Source organism: Terrapene carolina, unplaced genomic scaffold (genome assembly GCF_002925995.2).
Source record: "Terrapene carolina triunguis isolate 2854851 unplaced genomic scaffold, T_m_triunguis-2.0 Scaffold23236, whole genome shotgun sequence".
Lineage (NCBI taxonomy): Eukaryota > Metazoa > Chordata > Testudines > Emydidae > Terrapene > Terrapene triunguis.
The window spans coordinates 1-1,016 of record NW_020687587.1 but is presented as its reverse complement, the minus strand read 5'-3'; the positions used below and the strand labels follow the sequence as shown (position 1 = coordinate 1,016).

The following is a 1,016-nucleotide window of genomic DNA, read 5'->3' as shown; positions in this document are numbered from 1 at the left end:
CACAGCCCAGCGCCCCCCGCTGCCCCCCAACTCCCCACAGCCCCCTGCCCCCTGCTGCTCCCCCGCTCCCCACAGCCCAGCGCCCCCCACTGCCTCCCAACACCCTGCAGCCCCCTGCTGCCCCCCAAATCCCTGCAGCCCCCAGCTGATGTGTCCGGTCGTCCCCAGGACGCCCGCCTGGCCGGGGGCTATGAGAACGTGCCAACAGACGACATCCACATGCGGCAGATCGGGCTGGAGAGCGAGTGGCTGCGGTTCCTGCGGGAATTCATCGCGCCCGTCACTGAGATGCTGTACCCCGGCTACTACACCAAGGTACCGGCCGGGGGGGCCTGGGGGGCCCGGACCCCCTCCCCTGCAGCACGGGCCCCCCCACCCCTCCCCCACAGCACGGGGCCCTCCGGGCTTGGGAGCGCTCCTCCGGCCGGCACCAGCAGCGGCTGCAGGGCCATTACCCGGCATGGGTCACGCCCTCCCTCTGGCCCCGCCCACTCTGACTGCCTCTCCCCCCCAGGCCCAGGCCCTGCTGAATTTCGTAGTTCGGTACCGGCCGGAACAGCAGCCGGCGCTGAGACCCCACCACGACTCGTCCACCTTCACCATCAACATCGCGCTCAACAGCAAGGGTAGCGACTACGAGGTGAGACCCCCCACCCCCCGGGGTAGAGCAGGGGCTGCGCGTCGGGACTGAGGGGCACCGGGGGGCCGGGTAACGGGGGGCCGCGGGTCAGGACTGAGGGGCACCGGGGGGCCGGGGTACCGGGGGGGGCTGCACGTCGGGACCGGGGGGCACCAGGGGGCCGTGGGTCAGGACCGGGGGCCCCCCTCACGCCCGTCTCCCCCAGGGCGGCGGCTGCCGGTTCCTGCGCTACTCCTGCTCTGTGACGGCCCCGCGGAAGGGCTGGAGCCTGATGCACCCGGGGCGCCTGACCCACTTCCACGAGGGGCTGCCCACCACCCGCGGGACCCGCTACATCATGGTCTCCTTCGTCGACCCCTAGCCCCGGCCGCGCCCC

General features: G+C 73.3%; 1 protein-coding gene across 1 annotated transcript; it reads left to right on the top strand.

The window, feature by feature from the left end:
* Positions 1 to 138: 138 nt before the first annotated feature.
* LOC113408733 (multifunctional procollagen lysine hydroxylase and glycosyltransferase LH3-like) lies at positions 139 to 1,009 on the top strand (the record flags this gene model as incomplete). Its single annotated transcript, XM_026662129.2, has 3 exons — positions 139 to 315; positions 515 to 640; positions 846 to 1,009. Coding segments are annotated over 3 exons (459 nt in total), but the record flags the coding sequence as incomplete, so codon positions are not given.
* Positions 1,010 to 1,016: the final 7 nt, after the last annotated feature.